This window comes from Mauremys reevesii, linkage group 5, assembly GCF_016161935.1.
Source record: "Mauremys reevesii isolate NIE-2019 linkage group 5, ASM1616193v1, whole genome shotgun sequence".
Lineage (NCBI taxonomy): Eukaryota > Metazoa > Chordata > Testudines > Geoemydidae > Mauremys > Mauremys reevesii.
The window spans coordinates 32,338,849-32,359,185 of NC_052627.1; the positions used below are offsets into that span (position 1 = coordinate 32,338,849).

Genomic DNA, 20,337 nt, shown 5'->3' on the forward strand with positions numbered 1-20,337 from the left:
CTGAAAATGCTTTTTCCATATTGTAGAGATGTACAGAATTTACTAAATTATAATAGTTTAACCTTTTACTCTGAGGTTTAGTCAGTTTTAGTCTAACTAGATTTGAATATTTCTTGTTCAGTTTGATCGTTATTGTTGCCTAAATGTTTGTTCTAAGCAAAGCTATGATGATTTTCTTTAAAATCATCTCTTTGCAAGAAAGTATGAATGTGATTTTAACAAAATAATGTGCCAAGACAAAGAAAAAAGTCCATAATCTCAGTCTTCAATTCAGCAAAGCATCTGCCTGAATTCCATGAGACAATCACATGCTTAAATGCATTGCTGAGTTGGCTCCTCAGACAGGAACAGAGTCATGCAGTGTGATCTGCTTAAAAAAGTATGGTATGCTTTGTCTACACTTTGTTTTTGGAACAGTACAACTAAATTGGTAGAAAAAACATTCAGTTAGTTCAGTATGACCCTCTAGCATGGACAAAGTTATACCAGGATAACTGCATCCACTCTAGAGAGTTGCACAGATTTATCTAAATCAGTAGGAAAACATTCATAGTGTGTATGTAGACAAGCCCCTACAAGAATAGACCTTCATAGGTAAAGACCTTCACCTGATTTCTACATATAAGGTAAACCTAAAGAAATAGTACAGCACCTTTAAAATGTAGCTTCTGATAAACCACTTAAAAAAAACCCTAAACATCAGGGCTTTGAAAGCCAAGAAACAATTGGCCAGCTGTAAAGAATAAATCTGTGAAATGATTGGGGTTTGGTTTGGTTTTAACGGTTTGTAAGTAGCAGCAGTGTATGGGTAAAAAGCTGGGAACATAGAATATAACTGGAAAAAAATGTATGAAAGAGTTCCAACCAGCTGGCCAAGTGATCTTTTTGAAACTGATGCTTTTCAAAACAACCCTGGAGTAAACAAAATTCATGCACTTTAAGTGAGTACACCTAATCAGAAACTCATTGTAGGCCACACTTTGTTCCAGGTCACAAGCATCTTAAAAGTTATATGTATGTAATGCTAAATGATGTCTTTTCTGAGCCTGAGTCACATGAGAAAGGAGTGGTGCTTAGAGGCACCATACCAATACAGTCAGGAGCAGGAGGATGGAGATCATGCTCCTTACTACATCTGTTGAACAGGTTTAATCAGTACTGCCCCCAGTGCAGCCTTGGTGTACAAGGATGATGGCCCTGACCTGACTCCATCAGATAAGCACTCTATTACAGTGCTGAATACTTTGGTCCTTGTGCTGGAGGAAAAGACTTCCTCCGCCCCCCCTCCCCCATTGGGGCTATGATTTAACTCATAGTATTTTACAACCAGGGAATGCATTTCCTTTCAGTGTCTACAATCAGTCACATGAGGCATTCTTTCTATGATGTAATCCTATAGGGTCTAATGGAGAGCTAAAGGTGTGTGTCTAATCTCCATCCCTTTGGTAAGAGGGCTGAAGGGGAATGCATGGTCAGGACTGTATGTTTAAAACAGAACGTCACCATATAGCTCTCAGTACTATGTGGAGACAGATTTGGCAGCAAACATTGACTTGTGTCCAGCCTTGATTTTTTTGTAAACTCAGTGTATTCTTTTTGTAGAGAGAGCAGATTCTCTGAGGTGTATCAGTATGGAGTGGTTCACTGCCCTGAGTGAATACCAGCTAGGATCCAGAAAGAGCCTGTGATTTGTGGCCTTTGTTCCATTCAACTCAATATTCAAGGTCCGTTTTTGCTACCTGAGATGTACGCTGTAAATTTTGAAAAATTATGTATAGTAAAAATCTACCCTCCTTCCCTTTTTACTAAAACAGTTTTCCTGTGTACATACTTCTGTAATATTTTATATTGGATTTCTGTAAACTACGCTCTGACTTGGGAATGTTAAGGTAGAAACAGAACTTTGTATTTAACAGTAGAGCCAAAATTATTTCTAGCTTTGCCCACAATTTTAGTATTACCATGCTAATAATTATGTTGGCATGGCAATTTTAAAAATATCTCCTCATATCCTTGAACTATAGATTTTGCTTCAAATAGGAATAAATAAATTGGGCCACATTCCAAGTTCTATTCCCTATTCAATTAAGGAAGCTAAGAAAGGAGGAAAGAAAACACTTTCCTGTTCCTATCTAGAAGATACAGGCTAACAAAGAGGCGATTCCCCAGTTGAGGTATAGTGATGTACTTCCATTCAATGTTGTCATCAACACTGAAGTAGCAAAACCCCCACTACATTTAATGGGAGCAGGTCCTAAAACCATTGAGTGGTAGGCCATTTCTTAATTTACTGTCAATTAGCAAAGTTTTGAGAATCTCCTTCTGCACAGATTAAATGTAATGGGAGCAGGCTTGGGTTCTTAAACTAAAACAGGTGTGACTGGACAAAGTTATTGTACCTGATGGATCTCTAAGTGGTTCCCAGTGCAAATCATCATCTTTATCTTTGATCCATCCACACAGACCACTATCGAAGTTACAGCTGTGCACCAGGATACCTGCGAAGAACAGACCAGACAGACACATAAGAACAGTCCTTGATCCTTAAGGCTGGAGGACCACTCACCAACTTTCTGACTGGATAGAATTTACAAGTGCAATATATTGAGCTATACAAAAAGAAGCTACAGCAATATTAACAAGTACTAGGCAAATAACAGCATCACTTAATATACTATTTAGAGCACAAACCTGTGTTAATAAAACCCACATTTGTAAAGGAAGAATTAGACCAATTAGTTAAAGGGACACAGTTAAAACAAAGATGGTATAAAAACAGCTGATATGCAGGTATCCTGTAAAACTGTATCCTGAATAGTAAACTTGATAAGTACCTGGATCATCGTTTGCTTCATCCTCATCTGCACTAATCCCTCTTTCAATTTCAAATATTTCAAACAGATTATTGCTCACTCCAGGCTGTCGTGGAACTGGAAGAGAAAGTAATTTTTAAAGAAATGAATGAGGTAGATAAAAATAGTCAATGACCTACTTACTTATCTTTAATAAAAGGCAGAGAGAAAGCCTCAGGCTTATGCTTTTCTTGATTAATTCAATATATTTAATTAAATCTCACATGAAGATTCATAAACTTCCCACCTCAGTGATTTATGCTAGAACATTTGTCTCTGTAAAAGGTGATTCAAAAAATTCTGAAGGCTCTGCAAATGAAGGGCGTTTAAAAAAAGTTCTCCGCAAATACATTTTCAAATAAAGAAAACAGTCAAATGTGCTCTCTGCTAAAGCCTGAGCTGCCCCAAGTCAGCATCTCAAAGGATCTGGATTACTAACTTTCACTGCCAGTAATGGGAATCTGAGGTCACACATGAGAGAATCTGCAATAATACCCCATGCACCTGACCAGCATTTAGAAACACCACAGTATAAAAGATTAGAATAAAACTTGACAATAATCCCTAAATGATGAAGATCAGGATTATATTTTGGAATAGGTGATACAGTTTACAATACTGATGCCTGAGGGTCAAACAGTAATCTGAAGAGATAATCGAGCATGCAAAGGAGAAAATGCAAGGTTTGTTTTAAACTTATTTCAGTTGAGTAATAGTCTACCAAAAAATCCAGGCTTCTGCCTCTGTGCTTTCTGTCCTCCTTTGGCAATGTTGGTTAAATTTATTCTAAAAACATAGCTTAATGTAGCAAAATAATAGAACCCTGGTCTTCCATTTACTAGAACTTTACTTAATACACGTGCTGAGTACTGCTCAAGAAAGAAACATTGAGGGACACTGGACAAATAAGTGACATAGCAGTTTGCTCCCAGTCCCTCTCCCCCCGTGCTGCTGCCTACACCTCTTCCCACCCATAGCCTCCTCTCCTCCTTTTCCCCAGACTGCACATCATTCAGTTCCAATGCAGGAGACGTGGCATTTCCAAAGGACTGTAGATTTGACATCACAGCCTCTTGATTTGGTGCTTCCCAATCCTGAGAGCTAAGCACTGTGTGCACGTGGAAGAAGAGGGATAAAGCTCCACCCAGGAGCACTAGAACCCCTCTGAACACAGACCCCAATGCCGCTGCCTTGCTGTGTGATCTTGGACAAGTCACTTATCCTCTCTACACTTTATTTTGCCTACCCCATAAGGATGTTGCAAGGCCTCACTGAAGAATATTAACTGCCAGACTAAGTTCTTTGGGGGCAGGGACTGTCTAGTCTGTGTTTGTACAGTACCTGTCATGGGGCACTGGTCTCCGCTCTACTGCGATACAAATTATAATCACAGGCCTCCCAAGTGCCACTCATTTCTCTTTAATGTCACACTTGCCTCCATTTTCTCACACACTGCAAGGCAGCATGAGCCAAAATGTCTCCTGGTCTCATCCTCAGGCACAAGGGAGAGAGAAGGGGGGATAGACAAGAAGCTCCTTTGCTGCACATGCACTGCTTCCTTCCTGCCTAAGAACTTCCAGCACAGCTGGAGCAGGAGAGAGACTGGAACTCCAGCCTGCACACCTGGCAAGACACATACAATGGTCAGGTAACAGCTGTTACTACAGTGTGAATTGTGGGAACTGGGGATATCAGTTCCTGTATTCCCCATTGCTTCTCTCACTTCATGCACATCTCAACCCCTGCCATACTCATTGCTTTCACTACACCCTTTTCCTATCTCCTCCAGTTACCTGACTCTCCCCTGCTCTAGAGCCAAATGCCTTCCCCTCTTCCCCTGACCTGAAGGACTCCAAAATGGCTGGAAGTATTTTTCTGAAACTTTCTGGGTAGAGAGCATTGATAATTTCAGCCCTAAAGAGATGTGTGAGAGAAAGTTATGAGCAATTTAAAAGGGGAGTTTAGAATGGAAGCTGGAATTCAACCATAATCATAGCTGTCACTATAATACAGGCCCTGTGTCCCAGTCGTTGCACTCAGCTGTATAACAACTACACAGAAAGGAAATAATCTCTTTGCCCATGAGGGAGTCTTGGCTATGAAACTTGGAAAAGCCAGGACTCCTTGAAATTAAAAAGGCCCTTGAGGGATTCATATTTGCAGAATATGGAATGTCTGCAATGATTGCGTATACTGCTACTTAAATACACTGACCTTGAAATTCCAGACAGTTCCAGGGACCCTTACTCTACTAAAGATTCTCAGTGCTGCCTTGACTCAAGATATTCTGTAGCATTCTTCTAACCACATCTGTTGCCAAATTTAGTTTTCCAGATACAGTACACAAATGTTGTGTCTGAAGGACAGCTGTAGCTAAATAGATTATTGCACTTGTTACAGCTGTCTTGAAAATTCCTCTTCCAGCCACACACCTAGCACATCATTAATGACAGTAGTAATGTATTTCAGACTTATCCTCAGATATTACAGCTCCCTGTGGTGCTTAGAATATTTATGGTTTGACTTAATTATTCACGCCACCAAAACATAAGAACTAGAAGCATGCTTGCAATTCAGTTTTAAAATAAATTCTAAAATATACCAATGGGCTTTTTAGATGACTAAAAATAAAGATGAATTTAGTGATTTAAGATTCTGACCAGAAATGAATATGGTTATTTCTATTAAATCACACCCAAACTGAGGAAGAACACACTTTGCTTCCAGTGCAAAAAAGATTCTCTGGCTAAAATGTGTAAACACCACTGTTGAATGTGTACTCTAACTTGTCAAATCCAGGGAACTGGAAAACGCTCAGTAATATAAACAGAATCTTAAATCAGGATCAAATAGGTTTTATAATATATGGTTACAACTTTGGGAATTTTAACAAAATAAACAGGTAATGATAAGAGCTTGAGCAAACACAAATATGTGCTTTAAAGGTAACAAATTACATGTTATGAGGAAGATATTTTTTAATCCTTGTATGCAACATTCATGTATGTTAATAATCAAGCAAGCTCCCCACAGACCAGGACCCACCAACTCAAAGAGGCAATAGACCCTGCCATAAAAACAGACATAAAACCTGCAGACATATCTCCACTATTACGATGATTGAGCACAACACACCTTTCAAGATCCATAGGTTCTACACATACTGACCACCTCATCTAGTGCACTGAATGGCCCAGTAATTGTGTAGGTGAAATGAGACAATCACTATACTCTTGAGTGAACTCACACAGAAAAATGATAAAAGACAAAAACACCATATTGCTTGTGGGCAAATACTTTTCACAAAACGAGCATGCCATATCTGACCTCTCAATTCTCATCTTCAAAGGAAACCTGCACAACACAACCCTGGGAGCATAAATTCATAATTTTGTTAGACACCAAAAATCATGAACTCCATAAAGACACTGGATTTATGGCTCATTACAAATACCTAGAACCCACTAACCCACGTTTCTCCTATAACTGCCCATTTCACCTGGAATGGTCACTTGCAACATGTTAATTCCTTCCGATAATCTGTTCCACCTTGTATTTAGCTGTGACACTGACAGTACCTTTCCCAGGTCTGAAGAAGAGCTCTGTGTAAGCTCTAAAGCTTGTCTCGCTCACCAACAGAAGTTGGTCCAATAAAAGATAATACCTCACCCGCCTTGTCTATTAATCAAACAAAAGATTTAAATAATCTGCATTAAACTGGATATTTTCCCCTCATATTTCGGTTAGCTTTAAGAACAGTTATTTCTCTTATTATTTTCTTCCGGGGGAGGGATAGCTCAGTGGGGGGGGAGGGATAGCTCAGTGGTTTGAACATTGGCCTGCTAAACCCAGGGTTGTGAGTTCAATCCTTGAGGGGGCCACTTAGGGATCTGGGGCAAAAATCAGTACTTGGTCCTGCTAGTGAAGGCAGGGGGCTGGATTCAATGACCTTTCAATACAAGAACTAGGGGTCACCAAATGAAATTAATAGGCAGCAGGTTTAAAACAAATAAAAGGAAGTTCTTCTTCACGCAGCACACAGTCAACTTGTGGAACTCCTTACCTTAGGAGGTTGTGAAGGCTAGGACTATAACAATGTTTAAAAGGGGACTGGATAAATTCATGGTGGCTAAGTCCATAAATGGCTATTAGCCAGGATGGGTAAGAATGGTGTCCCTAGCCTCTGTTCGTCAGAGGATGGAGATGGATGGCAGGAGAGAGATCACTTGATCATTGCCTGTTAGGTTCACTCCCTCAGGGGCACCTGGCATTGGCCACTGTCGGTAGACAGATACTGGGCTAGATGGACCTTTGGTCTGACCCGGTACAGCCTTTCTTATGTTCTTATGTTCATTGTAAACTCTTTAGCATTAGGAATGTCTTTGTCCATTTGTAAAGTACTGTAGGTCATGTTCTTATACTCTCTCTCATGTTGAATAGCACCTACTCCACAAATAATCCCAATGACTTCAGTTTGACCCTGTTTGCAGAGCAAAGTCTAGTGTAAGTAAGAGTATTAGAATCTGGCCTTTTTATTTATAGTGCAATACATCATTTTTAATAATAGTTTTGCTATTTTGTTTTTAACAACTGTTTTGCTTATACATTAATTTTCTTGGCGTTAACATTACAAAAAAAACCCATATAAAAGCTCTGCATATCCTGAAAATAGTTAATATTTATGCTATTGCATGGTTAGTGTAAGTTTAATATGCAAATGAAGATAATCATTAACCTCCTCAGCAAGCCAACAAACCAAAATGGAAAAGCTCCAGAAAAGAGACTGAGCCCCAGTTGTACACAAGAACTGACTCCTTCCCCCAAACCCTATCAAACAAATGGCATTTGCAGCATGCCCATGTTATTGAGTACAGGCTATTTCAGACCAAGGAAGGGAGCAAGTTTCAGAGTCCTGGGGCCCTCACTGAGAATGCCCTGCTCTTCTTTTATAATGAGGGTGATTCAGCTTGAACTCCTCTTCCTACTGGAGCTATGGCAGTAAGACACCGGGAAAGAGAGAGTCTTTCAGATAGGCAAATTTAGCAGTAATGCCTACACAAAAGATTTAAGATCTATTTCAGCTAGGTGCTTAAGCACATGCCTAACTTGAAGCATGTGACTAGTGTGATGGATTTTTGTTGAATCAGGGACTTATAAATTCTTAAAAATCCTTAATGAAATTGACTGCCAATTGATAGCAAAAACTCTAATCGCTACACAGGGCATTACAAACAAAAGTGAATCAGTTTGAAAGATACCACAACAATGTTTTAAAATGAAATAAAACAGAATAAGTAACCATCAAAGAGGGAGTATTCTGAAAGTCCAATGGCAAAGTATTGTAGAATTAGAGCTGGATGAATAGTGAAAAATAAGTTTTCAAGAAAATGCAATTGAATAAAAACTACAAAATTTGCTTTGACATCCAGAGATCCATTTTACATGCTATTCATAGTCAGGAGCTGGTACCTGGCTTGGGAGTTCATTGGGCTTCACACCAGTGGATGGAGCAGCACTGACACCTTATAAGAGAAATTTTCCATATGAGGAGAGATTAAAGAAGACTGGGACTTTTCAGTTTGAAAAAGAGCTGACTAAGGGGGAATATAATAGAGGTCTATAAAATTATGAATGGTGTGGAGCAAGTGAATACAGAAGTGGTGTTTATCCCCTTACATACACATGAAGCAGGGGTGACACAATAAATTAATAGGCAGCAGGTTTAAAACAACCATAAGGATGTGTTTCATGAAGTGCACAGTAAACTTGTGGAACTATTATCAGGGGGATGTTGAAGTATAACTGGGTTCAAAAAAGAATTAGATAAATTCACGCAGAGTAGGTCCATCTAAATGGCTATTAGCCAAGATGGTCAGGGACACAACCCCAGCCTCTAATTGCCAAAAGCGGAGAGTGGACAACAGAGGATGGATCACTTGATAAATTGCCCTGTTCTGTTCACTCGCTCTGAAGCATCTGGCACCGGCCATTTTTTGGAAGACAGGATATTGGGCTAAATGGACCATTTTGTCTGACCCAGTATGTTCTTATGACCCTGCCATTTTTCCTCTACTAGCCAGAATCCAAGGGAAACTGAATGGCCCTGTAGTTTTCCTCTCCTTTCCTAGCACTCTATAAGGAGATGTATGGTGAAGAGGGATTTGAGAACACAAGCACGTTGCCTATAAACTTCTAGATCTTATGTAACCAACAATCAGCGGGTGCAATTGTGATGGGTCAGTTCAGGGAAACGGTCTCCTTTCAGATACATTTATTATCTTGTTTCTATTCTCTTCCCTGAGCTTGCCCCATCAGCCAATATGATGTAGTGTCACTTCACCCTATGCTATCAGTACCCAGGACCAGTATTGGTGAACTCACTGTCCTATTCTGATCTACTATAACCATTTATCATAACAAAGTTCACCCTGTTAGCATTATCTTTTGCAGCTTTTCTTCCACACATTGTAACCCCTCCACCCCCTACCTGAGGGCAGGAGTTTAGGGAGACTGGCCAGCAATGCATGGCAGTATGACTCTGCAATAGCCATGTTCCCATAGGAGGGAATGGGAAGTATTTTGGCCCCATTCTGATGTCCCTAAATTATGCAGGTGCCCTGAGAGCTGTAGGACATTCTGGCAGATCTTTGTGCCTCCAGAGGTTTGTGCCCGCTGCCTGCTACACGAGACCCTTGTCATTTTGCCTACCCCACTTGCAGAATGAATTGCAGGAAATCTCACATAGGAGATGATAGTTTCCTGGCCCTTGCACAGGTTTTCTAGCTTTACAGGACAAAGTGGTCCCCAAGTCACTAGATGAAATTCCACTTCCAGTCCCTGTTTACCGTATAGACATGAACATTCATGTATAGCAAGTTTAATATAACTATGTATAATTTAGGGCCCCACACTAAGATTTCTCCAAATATCATCCAAAAGACCCCTTCTAGTGTTAATTTCACAAACTTTGAGAATGCTTTAAAAATGCCCTTTTCAGTGCTGGATTCTAGTGAAAGGAATGTGCACTCAGATCCAGCAAACAAGGGAGCTACCATATAAGACACAGGAGCCTTAACATGGTCCATATGTACTCTTCTTTCCTAAGACCGCTAAGTATGCTGAGTGGAGATCCGTGGGAGAAAGAATTTGGCACAATTATTTCTTCTGAGCTTTCCAAGCCTTTTGTGTGTACTTACTTAGCGTATCAGTGTAGTTTTCACTTTACTTCAACTGCTTGATAAGACTGTTAAATATAAACTTGACTTCTTCTTAGAAGATTCCATGAACTATATACACTGCATGGTATTTCTCAAGGAGGCTGTGCGGTAGAACTACATAGTTGGGTGAGCCAATACACTAATTCTACAGCATTCCTCAAGTTATTGAGTAAAGTTCTTCATAAAGGGATGGGAGAGGGGAGAGATTTTTTTTTTTTTTTTAAACCAGCTACGTAAGACCAATTCTCATGCTGCCTTTTAATCTTGAAAAAGTCTTGTTACTTCTTTCACCTGTTCGCCAATGGCTAAATTTGGGAAGCTGAGGTATGGTGAGTATATTTTGGGGTTATTCATGGTTATGGCCCTCAGTTTTTTGGCGATTCCAATAACAAAAAAGAAACTGAGAACTGAAGCATAGCTTCATATTGTTATTAATAATACTAAAATAATAACAAAAATAGTAATATAATGCAGTTTAAATGTAGCTGATTCCATACTGGAGCAATTATGCATGCAATTCCCACTTGTCAATAAATGTAATTAAAACATAGATAAGAAAGTTCCATTCTTAAAGCAAATTAAACTTAGTTAAACTCTTTCTCAAAAAATAAAAAAATTAAAAGAGGAATAGTTACGATGTCTCCAGTGCTTACATATATTAGAAATAGCTAAACTAGAAAACTAAACAGTCAGGGGCTAGCTAGGTCATGACCCTCGGTCCCTGAACCACCTTGAGAGTGCCTTCCTATTTTGCCCCAGGCAGGAAAGGAGATTAGTGTGTCTGGAGTTGAGGTGGGGGGAAGAGGGGCAGAGGTTAGACTGGGGAAAATGTACATCATCTCACCCCACCACAAGCCACCCTACCTGGCTATGGTATGTTGCCTAAAATTCTGCAACCTGAGGCCCCATTAATTTTTACATAGGGAACCTCTCCCCCCTTTTACGGAGGGTTTCCAATAGCAGCTACTGATAGGTCGTAACTGAAGAGCAGCTGTATTGCATATTAGCAAGGACCTGGGGGACACAGAGTTTCTTCATGGACGGCTTTGTGCTTCTGGCAGATTTCTTGAGAGTCTGGAAGGTCTGCAGGCTTTTGGGTGGAGAGAGGAACATGATGATTTTGGGAAAACTCTTGCAGTCTCTCCCGTTCTTGTGTATCATTATACATAGGAGAAGGCAACATGGCCCTAATCCAAGTAGAGCCCAATTCTGTATTCTTCAGGCAGGTATAATGCCCACTAACTTCTTTAACCTAACCCTTGTTACTGATATTGAAGTGCATTTTTATAAATGTAGAATTGTTCAAGACCTGTCCTATTAAATCTCTTTTAAAATGGAACGGCTTTTCTTTCAGCAAACAGATCTAGAAGATGAACAATGGCTATACAATCAGTATGAAACACAAACACACCATCATAAACAGCAAGCACAAGCTTGAAAGAATCAAATGTGAGCACAAAATTGCATGGAAGAATGTTGGAAGTATGCGATTTACCCTTTACATAAAGGATTCAGCTCTATGACACAGCTCCAGATGCCACATAACAATGAAACACCTATTTTCATAAAAACATTAAGCCAAACTCATTTTGAAAAGGTATCAGAATATTGGGCCAAACTAATCCAAAATAATGTAACTCCACTGACATCAGTGACTCGGGGTCTACATTCTTTACCTTTAGCATTGTCTCATTTTGATGGATTCAAGGATTACACAGCCACACTTGCTACGCCTTCTAAGGCAGGGGTGGGCAAACTTTTTGGCCTGAGGGCCACATCTGGGTATGGAAATTGTATGGTGAGCTATGAATACTCACAAAATTGGGGTCTGAGGTGCAGGAGGGGGTGCAGGCTCCAGCTGGGGGTACGGGCTCTGGTGCGGGGCCAGAAATGAGTTCAGGGTGCAGGAGGGGGCTCCAGGCTGGGGCGGGGGGATTGTGGTGCAGGTGGGGGGGGGGGGTGAGGGCTCCAGCTGGCGGTGCGGGCTCTGGGGTGCAAGAGGGTGGGACCGAGGGGTTCGGCAGGTAGGGGGGATCAGGGATGGGGCAGGAGGTTGGGGCACTGGAGGGGGTCGGGGCACAGGCTGTCAGTGGCACTTACCTCAGTTCCTGGAAGCAATGGCATGTCCCCCCTCTGGCTCCTACATGGAGGTGTGGCCAGGTGACTCTGTGCCCTCCTCCATCCGCAGGTGCTGCCTCTGCAGCTCCCATCAGCCATGGTTCCCAGCCAGTGGGAGCTGCAGGGGTGGCGCTTGGGGCAGGGGTAGTGTGTAGAGACCCCTGGCTGCCCCTATCCGTAGGTGACGGAGAGGGAATATGCTGCTGGTTCTGGGAGCAGTGCAGAGTGGGGCAAGCCCTGGACCCTGCTCCCTGGCAGGAGCTCGAGGGCCAGATTAAAAGGGCCAGATCCGGGCCATAGTTTGCCCACCCCTGTTCTAAGGTCTTTTCAGTCTTAAGAGCAACCCAAAAAATTCAAGTATCAGAGGAGTAGCCGTGTTTGTTGCTTTTACAGATCCAGACTAAGAGTCTTGTGGCACCTTACAGACTAACAGACGTTTTGGAGCATGAGCTTTCGTGGGTGAATACCCACTTCGTCAGATGCATGTTATCCGACGAAGTGGGTGTTCACCCACGAAAGCTCATGCTCCAAAATGTCTGTTAGTCTGTAAGGTGCCACAGGACTCTTTGTTGCTTTTCCCAAAAATTCATTAACATAAAACAAGCTTTTTTATAAAAATGGGAATTGAACATCCAAATCTTTTAGGTGGCTTTGAAAATCTCAACCTTAAAGACTAATAAATTCTGCTCATTAAGAGCCTTATCCAAAGTCCATTTTAGTCAATGGAAAGATGCCTACACACTTCAATGGACTCTGGATCAGATCCTGAATCATTGAATATTAACTCCGTACTACATTCCAGCAAGTTTTCGTTCACGCTGTGTCAATATCAGGAGAAGATTATCCTTGCTGATAGATTCCATTGCCTCATCTGACTAAGTGGTTCAGAAGACAAGAATAGTAAGTCTATGAACAAAACCCAAACTATCGTCTGTTTTGTTTCAGACGGTGAGATGGTCCATTTTAAGTCCTTTTTTAGTCCTATAGTAAATACTGGTAAAAGAGTAAAATATCAAAGTAATCTAAAACCTTTCCAAAAAAGGACCACGTTATCTAAATGTCAGTCTAACCTACACCAGTCGGTGTCATCATTAAGCAGACTAATGAAAATTACAGCGGTCCGAATGACAGTGCTAAGCAGCAGATTCAGGGACATTCTGCAGTGGATATTTCAGAGAATTTAACCTAGTGTAGTGCTTCTCAAACTTTTGTACTAGTAACCCTACACATAAGCCTCTGCGTGCAACCCCTCCTTATAAATTAAAAACATATTTTTATATATTTAACATCATTATAAATGAGGAGGCAAAGTGGGGTTTGGGGTGGAGGCTGACAGCTCATGACCCCCCCCCCCCAATCTAATAACCTCGCAACCCCCTGCGGGGTCCCAACCCCCAGTTTGAGAATCCCTGACCTAGTGTATGGGACAGGAAGCCAGAGAAGCAGAGACTTGCCAAGAATATATTTAGGAAAAATAAATAAAAAACCCTGAGATGTGTGTCTGTTTTCTACAAGAACATTATCAGGCATATTGTCTTTGCTGATCTGATCAGTAATATGCTGAGGCACCATGACTTCATTGCTGGATACAGTCAAATGGTGCTGAGGCATCACTCCCCTTCACTATGTGCCCCATATCCTGCCACCTACTGAAGCCCCTTCCTCCCATCCAAGTATAATATACCAAAAATGTCACCCACCTATTGGTGGTGGTCAACTGAGCTCCCAGAAAGGCCCAACATTTGCAACACTGAGCTATCATTCCGCTGCAGCACTAACTGTTGGAAACAACAAGACATTATACTGAAGAAGTTACTCCCTCAAGCCCTTTATGTAGTGCAGGCAGGGCTAGAAAGCCAAGTCACAATCTCCCTCTATCAGCAATAGCTACCCACCCCAGGGTAAAAACCAGCCTGAAGGTCCAAATTTGATAGCAGCTTTTAAATTTTAGGCAAAGGCAGAACAGGATTGGCCAATATGCCCAGTACTGCCCCCTAGTCTATGCCACAACGTGTCACCTCTCACCATTTCCCAGTTTTTCTGACTGTCCCACTGCAGTGTTATTGTGAGCCCTCAGCCATGCACTGAGGGGGAACTAGTCTAGCAAAGCCAGCACAGTTCCTGGAAATAGTTTACTATGCTCAGTTCAGTCCTGCATCACCGTCAGCGAGGAGGCTGACCTTAGTAACATCCACCAAATCATCCCCTTCCAGGTGTACAATGATGGTTGCAACATGTGTGTATTGCTGCTGTTGGGTCAGTGGAGCAGGGCATGATCTTTTTCATGCCCCCTCAGGTCCCACCTGGGGACGACAGGGACCTCAGTGCAATTCACACTTCCTTTTGTGGTTGGCTCGCTGCTAGATGTCAACAGGGAACAGCTTCTGTTGCCAGACATGGGTATCAATCACGGTCATCCCTAGGACTTAAGCATATGGGTGCTGGCCAAGATGAATCATGGGTGGCTGACCAGAAAATCTGCTGGAGTGTTAGAATCAGCCTTAGCAGGACATTTTAGGATGTTTATAAGTCTCTGAAAGTTCAATAAACCATATCAAATGGAATTAGCAATCAAGAGAAACTATAAAGAGCTTATCTGACCATAACTTTTTAGTTAACTTCTCAGCTGATGATGTTGGAGTTTTGATTGACTGATTGATCAATTTGTCAGTCTAGAAATAGATTCAGATTTTGATCCACTTTTGGAATGTTGCTTCTCCTTTTGTACAAGAAGGAAATAAATGTCAATATCCACAGCTGTCTCATGCACTCATGCCTCAAAATTCTGGGCAGCTTTGAACCTCTATCTAATCTATGGCATTTCTAACACGCCTGTCATCATAATATCTAAGCTCCATGAAACAATTTTTAAAAAATGCATACGCTAAAGGGAAGTATTTGCACAGTCTCTTCCTTGCTCCCAGTATGCTGTATGGATTTTTGTTTGACTGTTTCTACATCTTGTCTTGCCTTATCTACTTTCCCCCTCCCCCTCCCATTTGTCCAACTGTGAGTGAGTCTTGGAGAGATGTCACTACCAGGGTGGGCCACTTAACAAAGAAGGGAATGTTGCATTTGAATATGGTCAGGCAGTGTCTGGTCTGATCTGATCTGGTGACACAGAGGATTCCACCTGGGTGTGTAACCCAGGGGCAGCTGCCTATTTGGGGAGTACACTTAGAATCAGTGGATAACTGATTGTAACACTTTCTTTTAGGTGACCCCACTACAGTGCTCTGTCTGCTATATGCTCCACTTTGGCGAATGAGCCCACGACAAAATCACAGGAAGGGAGATGGAAGCAAGATACAGGGGATAAGGAGCAGACGGGTTCAGAAAAGGAGGGGGAGGAACAACTTGAGCTTGACTTTGAACTTGGCCTTTGCATTACAAAGGAAGGTGGGAACAAAGCTCTAAAGCTACCCAGTAATTTACAGCACCAGCCAGGGGTGGGAGCAGAGCTGGGTAGAGCTAGTTAGGTCAGGAAGGCTGGCAGCTCCTTTGTGCTATGTATAATGCTTCAGTGAAGCCCTTTCCTCTGGTAATCCCTCACAAACAGCTACTCTTGCTGTTGCTCTGACATTCTAACAATACACACATACATACAGGTCCTGTACACTTAGGAAAAATCCTGATGTCCAACAGGTCCCTTACTCCTGTGGAAGGGAGCTCCAGTGCTGACCTGACTAATCCTAAGGATGATGAGGCTGGTGCAATGGGGTGATGTGATGCACTGAGGCCCAGAAAAGGGTGGAGAGCCTATTCATACAAACAGAACATTGGAAGGGGATGGGGGGGGGATTTTAACTTTAGGAGGGACAGGGAGAAAATTCAGGCCGGACAAGGAGGATGGTTTTCACCAACTGTAATTTTTGCACTAAATAGACAAAAAACATCTCTTTACGACAGGAATCTAACATCTACATAGGAACCATGATTGCAGCCATTACGTACGTTTTCAATCTGGAACAATATTGGGGAACATAAACAAAGCAAGCCAGTATAGTGAAAATACATGAGAATTGCCATCTTTTCTGAATGAGCTGAGTGAGGGAATGTAACAGCTTCCTTCCTATATGCTACACACTATCCCCTCCTTAAATACAAGGACATTGTTCCTTATCCACACCTGAAAGCTCTCTGTGGCAGTAGAGAGGCCAACAGGCGTGGCTCTCTCTATGCTACATAGTGCTGAGCACACTGATAATGCTCACTGAATAACAAACAACAAAAACAGAGCTGTGATGGAAACTGTTTTGCAACCGTGACTGCAGGTTTCACTTCCAGAGTGAACATTATAATATGCTCACTTAATAAGTGCCTTGGGACAGGGGCTGTGTGTTTGCTGAGTTGAGGGACAGTGCCCACCACATTCTGGGTGCTATCAAAATACAAATAATTTAAAACATAAATGACAACATAGCAGGCCTGCTGCAGGTTATCCCAGGAGTGCCCTACAACTTGTCAACATCTAGAGCATGAAAGGAATCTTGAATCTTTCTCACACCTTTGATTTTATGTATATCAAATAAATCTTTAATATGGGATGAAGAGAAGGGATAACATTAGATTAAAAAGCACATATCTATGGATTTGATATGGAGGGTGGCTGAGTACCAATATGGCCTATTAAAGTCCATGACAGTAGCAGGTGCACAGCGTGTCTCAGAATCAGGCTGATTTGTGTACTGAAGTGTATTGAAGGATAAATAACTGGTCTCCGGCTATGTATACATTTCACAAACTACTAATGGCTACTCCTGAGCACTCGTAAACAAAAACATGATACGCTCTCTGCAGATAATCTCTTTTCCTTGGTTCCTGGCAACTACAAAAATTTAAGATCACATTGAAAAAGCAAACAAACAGCTTCCAGAATTCAAATCCCTATATCTTGATCGCTATATAAATGAAAGCACGCTTCCCAAAATAGAAAAATCCTATAGAATTAGTAGAGAAAGATATATTTTATAGGTTTTTTTAAACTGACCTAGGTAATTTTCTAGTAAATTGTATTTCTGCTATAAAATTCTATAAAGATGGTTCAAAAAACTTGTAGATGGGAGATCACTGGCTGCTGAATTCTTTAGATTTTTAGAGTAATTTCTATAGAATCCTATTCCATTTTTGTAGAAACCAAATTATTTCATCCCTATTAAATTCTATATGTCTTTTCAATAAGGTTGACAGAACTGTAACCTTATAGGAGCTATCAGAGGAATTGTCATTTAGTTTCTCAAGGCTGCAAGCTACCTGAAGGGACTTTTTCCCATTACAGAACACTCATTATCTTTACAAAACCGCAAACATGTCATGAACAAAGGACTAAATTACCACTCCAGGCACACAGAGCACAGAGGAAATTAGGAGTGACAGATACAGCTTTATATAACATTTAGCATTTTAAAGACGTTTCCTCTTTGCTACCTGCAGCTTGTAGCAGCCGAAATGTGCGTCTCTGCTAGTCATAACTAGGCTGAGAAGTTACCTAACTATAGACTTCGCTCTTGTGGGTGATCAGGATCAGTCATCAGAAATACAAAGAATACTTTAGTAATGTAGGATCATAGCAATTAGAGATGGAAAGGATCCATTACAACATTGACTTGTGGGTCCATCACCTTACTGAATATTAAATCGACACTATCCTTTACCTAGAAAAAAGGCTGAGAAAGCGTGCAAAGAATATTTTACGACAACAACTTTAGGCTGGTATCAGCTGAGTCTTACAGTAGCATATCAATTTAAAAAGCATTACTCTCCAGTTTTAGAAACTACTTAAGGGCTTGATTCTCCTCTCAGGGTATGGCTACACTGGCGATTTGCAGCGCTGGAAAGCCTCCACCAGCGCTGCAATTAGTAAGTGGCCACACCTGCAGGGCACTTCCAGCGCTGCAACTCCCTGGCTGCAGCGCTGGCCGTACACCTCACTCAGCATGGGGAATAAGGATTCCAGCGCTGGTGCTGCAGCGCTGGTCATCAAGTGTGGCCACACACCAGCGCTGTGATTGGCCTCCAGGGTATAAGGTGTATCCCAGAATGCTTTTATAAATTACTCTCTCTGTTTTGTTATGCAGCCTCTCTTTGTTTTGTTGTGAACGAGCTCTGTGCGGAGCTCCGTTGCCGTTGCAGTTGCAGTTGCCGCTTATCTAAAAAACAAACAGATCTCCTGTTTGCTGTGATCATCTGTACCTGGCTGTAAACAATCAAATGAGATTGCAGGCAGGCAGTGAATGAAACAGCGGGGAGTCGTGTTGGCTGCAGGCTGTTTGCAATTAAGAGTTAAGACTAAGGGGTTGGAAACATGTTCTGATTTTTCAAGTCAGGAAGCTAAACACACAGTGTTTGCTCCAAAAATCCACTCTCTCTCTCCCCCCGCTCCCTGTCACACTAGACCCCACTCCACCCCCCTCTTTTGAAAAGCACGTTGCGGCCACTTGAATGCTGGGATAGCTGCCCATAATGCATCACTCCCAGCAGCGCTGCTAATGCTGCAAATGTGGCCACACACCAGCGCTGCTCCTACACAGCTGGATGACCAGCGCTGCAAACTACCAGCGCTGCAAACTGTAAGTGTAGCCATACCCTCAGTCTCTCCAGTTTATGCCGGTGCAATTCCGCTGATCTCCAAGTAGTTACTTCTGATTTACACTGGTGTAAGTGGGAAGAGACTCAAGCCCTTAGACAGATAATTGGAAATTAGAGAGAAAGTAAATTAGAGATGCCAGACCATATTAAGAAATTCAGAGATTCTGTGACAATTCAAGAATGCTGATAAATACTAATGGGTGAAATCATGGTGCAAAAAGCCAGCATAAGGCTCTTGCACCACTTACATCTCACATAAGCCCTATTTTGAACACTTTGGGACTACTCATCTGAATAAAGTTACTTACATGCTTAAATGTGTGCAGGATCAGGCCCTTATAAAGTAAATAAGTTCCTTCAATATAAATAAAATATAACAAACAATTATTGCTGTCTAAAATACATTTGAGGATGTAAAAGTATATTTTTACAAAAACATTTATATTTAAGATTCAGTTTCTTAGACTGAACAAGTTATAGTGATTGTTTAAAATTGACCCTTGAAAAACACTTCTAAAGATCCTTTGAATCGTTCAGAAACAACTTTTTATCTTCCTTAATTCTTTCTAATTCATTTTTTCTCCCCCACAAAATAGTCAAACTGCCTGCAGCAGATAAAATATTACCAGAAAAACAAATCCTTTATTAAAAGGATGAAATATTTTACTGCGTAATCATAAAGAACACACCCCTAGAAGCTACTGTATAGAAAGCAAAATCACAAACAAAACAAAAAACCCACAAGTGCCTGTCCACCTGCTCTGAGACAGCAAATGTTTTCCTCCTATGTTGCTTCAGCAGCTTTATTGGCTGAAGAAAAGGGCTGATCTAACACACACTCCCAATCTCTATAATTAACTGCAGCCACAGTGCTAAAGATGAATTAGGGTGTTGAGTATTTCTTGGCAGGCATGTGTAACTACACGCACCAGCAATGTCATTTGTGGTATGTAGTAAAGCTTGCACAAGAACACTGCAATATCTTTCAGAAGCTCTCAAAATGACACTTCTACATACTATGAGCATCTTCAGTATCATGAACTGATTTTTGTAGGCACATTCCATAAAACAAGCCTCAGTATTATATTTAATGTGTTTTTGTTATGGGTTAGCAGTAAATATTAAAGAGACTACTACATGAATCCACACAACACACAAAGCCTTACTGGTTCATACATCAAGTGCTATTCATGCAGCTGAAAGAATGCCCTATGTTACAGTCACTCAACACCTCAACTTTTAAACCTATTGTCCAAAATATTCAGAAGAACAATGGACGTCAACAATGCTAGGCCAGGGGACTGAACTGAAAACCTGTTAACTTCTGAATGCTAAAGTGAGCTGTTATCTCTATTGCCACGTAGATTTAATATGGCCCATATTTCAATAGGATAACAAGAGGTACAACATACTTTATATTCACAGAGACATGCAATGTCCAATGGCAAAGGTCCATAGGGCACTGAAGTGGTAAAGGCTATCACAGTGTCACCATTTGCAATTTCATATCCTACATGCCATCCATGAAAATAATTTTCTGAAGACAATAGAATGCAACACTT

The 20,337-nt window shown here is 41.3% G+C and overlaps 1 protein-coding gene and 1 long non-coding RNA gene across 10 annotated transcripts in view; one reads left to right on the top strand and one right to left on the bottom strand.

Moving 5' to 3' along the window:
* The window catches only part of LOC120406109, a 37,901-nt gene extending 34,810 nt beyond the window's left edge, over nucleotides 1-3,091 (top strand). For all 5 annotated transcript variants that reach the window (XR_005599093.1, XR_005599098.1, XR_005599097.1 and 2 more), the window contains 2 exons: nucleotides 1,603-1,724; nucleotides 2,464-3,091. This is a non-coding gene — a long non-coding RNA (uncharacterized LOC120406109). The remainder of the gene's footprint in view (nucleotides 1-1,602; nucleotides 1,725-2,463) is intronic.
* Nucleotides 1-20,337, bottom strand: part of NPNT (nephronectin) — a 78,164-nt gene that overhangs the window by 4,579 nt on the left and 53,248 nt on the right. For all 5 annotated transcript variants that reach the window (XM_039540414.1, XM_039540411.1, XM_039540412.1 and 2 more), the window contains 2 exons: nucleotides 2,835-2,930; nucleotides 2,400-2,498 (listed from right to left, as the gene is read on the bottom strand). In XM_039540414.1, coding sequence (XP_039396348.1) covers nucleotides 2,400-2,498; nucleotides 2,835-2,930 — 195 coding nt within the window. The remainder of the gene's footprint in view (nucleotides 1-2,399; nucleotides 2,499-2,834; nucleotides 2,931-20,337) is intronic.